The following is a 2098-nucleotide window of genomic DNA, read 5'->3' as shown; positions in this document are numbered from 1 at the left end:
CCTCTCCTTCATGGCTCACCTCCCTCTTTTTCCTCCCCTGCACGTGTCCCTCCAATTTAGTCTTCGTCCCTCGCCTTAACTTCATTCCCTCCTTACGTTCCATTACCTTGCACTCTGGCCCGTCCTTATCTTACTCACTTTCCTTTTATAATCAATATTTTCTACTTGGTCTTTTTTTTATGTTCTTGTTAATCTTCTTTTCCTTCTAACTTAATATTATCTAGCTTGTCTTTCTATTATTTCCTTCTTTTATTATTGGGTTTTTTTACTTATTCTTCTTTCTTTATGTTCTTGCTAATTATCTTTTCCTTCTAAGTTACTATTTTCATCTAGTTTGTCTTTCTATACTTCTTCTTTTTATCATTGTTTTCTACTTATTCTTCTTTCTTTATGTCCCGAATTTCCTTCTTTTTCTTCCTTCTACCCTACTATTATTATTATCATTATCATTATTATCTAGTTTATCTTCCTCTTCTCTCATTTTTTTCATCATTTTATTCCACTTCCTCTTTCTTTCCCTTATGTCTTACCTACCTTTTTTTACTCTCTCTCTCTCTCTCTCTCTCTCTCTCTCTCTCTCTCTCTCTCTCTCTCTCTCTCTCTCTCTCTCTCTCTCTCTCTCTCTCTCTCTCTCTCTCTCTCTCTCTCTCTCTCTCCATACTTCCTTCTTTTTCTTCCCTTTTCCTAATTCTTCACTTTTTTTCCAATTTCTGTTCCTTCTCCTCTCCTTTCATTCTCTCTTACTATCATTATCAGTACTATTTTCATTCTTCTAGTTATCTTATTTCTCCTTCTGTATCCTGTCATTACTATTTTATTTTCTCTTATTTATCCATTTTTATATTTTCTTTTCTTATACTGTCAGTTATTTCGACCTTCCTATGTCCTTATTCCTATCTTACTCTCAGTTTTATTTATTCTTTATTTATTCTTACTCTCTTCTCTATCTCCTCCGTTCCTCTCTTCCCTTTCTCATAATTTCGCTCTCCGTCTTTCCTCTCTCCGCGTCTAACTTTCCCTCCCTCCCATTCTTCCCCTTCTCCAAACTCGAACCAAACTTTGTCCGCTTTCCCTGCCTTCCTACCTCACTCCCTCGTTTTCCTCCCATTTGCCTTTTCCCTTCCTCCTTTCCTTCCTTCGTTCAGCATCTGACTCTCTTCCCATCACTCCTTCGTTTTCTTCCCTTCCTTCTTCATCAATTGTCTCCTTTCCCATCACTTCTCCTTCGTTTTCCTCCCTTCCTTCTTCATTACCTGTCTCCCTTCCAATCACTCCTTCGATTTTCTCCCTTCCACTTCTTTCCGCTCTCTCTCTCTCCCTTCCTCTCTCCCTCACCATCTGTTCACCATAGGCATCACTACACTCACCATACTCATACTCACTCACCATCATCCTTCCCATCACCATAAACACAAAATATAGTCACAAATATATATACATACACAACCTCCCTTCCTTACCATCCATATCCTTCATCTAACCATCCTAAAATCATACCAATCCTATTCTTCCTATCCTACAGGTGATCTCTTCGTGCTGGTCTTCTCGTGGGACTCCCGGGAATCCTGGGACGAGATCCTACGCCTACGAGAGCAGATCCTGGAGACGAAGCAGTGTGCCTCAGCCTCGCTCTCCGGCAGTCGAAGGAGGTTAAGAGGAGGGACGAACCGGGTGCCCATGGTGATAGCCGGGAACAAGAAGGACAAGGAGCAGAGGTAAGCTTTGGGGACAGGTGGAAGTGGTGGGTTAACCCTTACACTACCAAGCTGCCGTTCGTGCGCGCATTTCACACGCCACAAACTTTCCCGACCCTCCCGTCATCACCGCAGCCTCTTTTCATCCACATATTTATATTCTGTGAAGTCCTGTACATGAGACTGTATTATATTGTGTAGTACAATACCTATAGTTAGGCATATGAATACAATTTACTTTATAACTTATGCACATGACGAACATACTTTCTGAAAAATAATATATATATATATATATATATATATATATATATATATATATATATATATATATATATATATATATATATATATATATATATATATATATATATATATATATATATATATATATATATATATAT

At 38.3% G+C, this 2098-nt stretch overlaps 1 protein-coding gene across 4 annotated transcripts in view; it reads left to right on the top strand.

Moving 5' to 3' along the window:
- LOC126999481 (ras-related protein RabZ-like) overlaps positions 1-1826 on the top strand; it is a 28884-nt gene extending 27058 nt beyond the window's left edge. For all 4 annotated transcript variants that reach the window (XM_050862110.1, XM_050862111.1, XM_050862112.1 and 1 more), the window contains exon 4: positions 1523-1826. In XM_050862110.1, the coding sequence (XP_050718067.1) occupies positions 1523-1719 (197 nt within the window). In that variant the 3' untranslated portion in view covers positions 1720-1826. The remainder of the gene's footprint in view (positions 1-1522) is intronic.
- The last annotated feature ends 272 nt before the right edge of the window (positions 1827-2098 follow it).

Source organism: Eriocheir sinensis, chromosome 16 (assembly GCF_024679095.1).
Source record: "Eriocheir sinensis breed Jianghai 21 chromosome 16, ASM2467909v1, whole genome shotgun sequence".
Taxonomy (NCBI): Eukaryota; Metazoa; Arthropoda; class Malacostraca; order Decapoda; family Varunidae; genus Eriocheir; species Eriocheir sinensis.
Note: the sequence above shows the minus strand (reverse complement) of the source record. Positions and strands in the feature narration are given on the sequence as shown.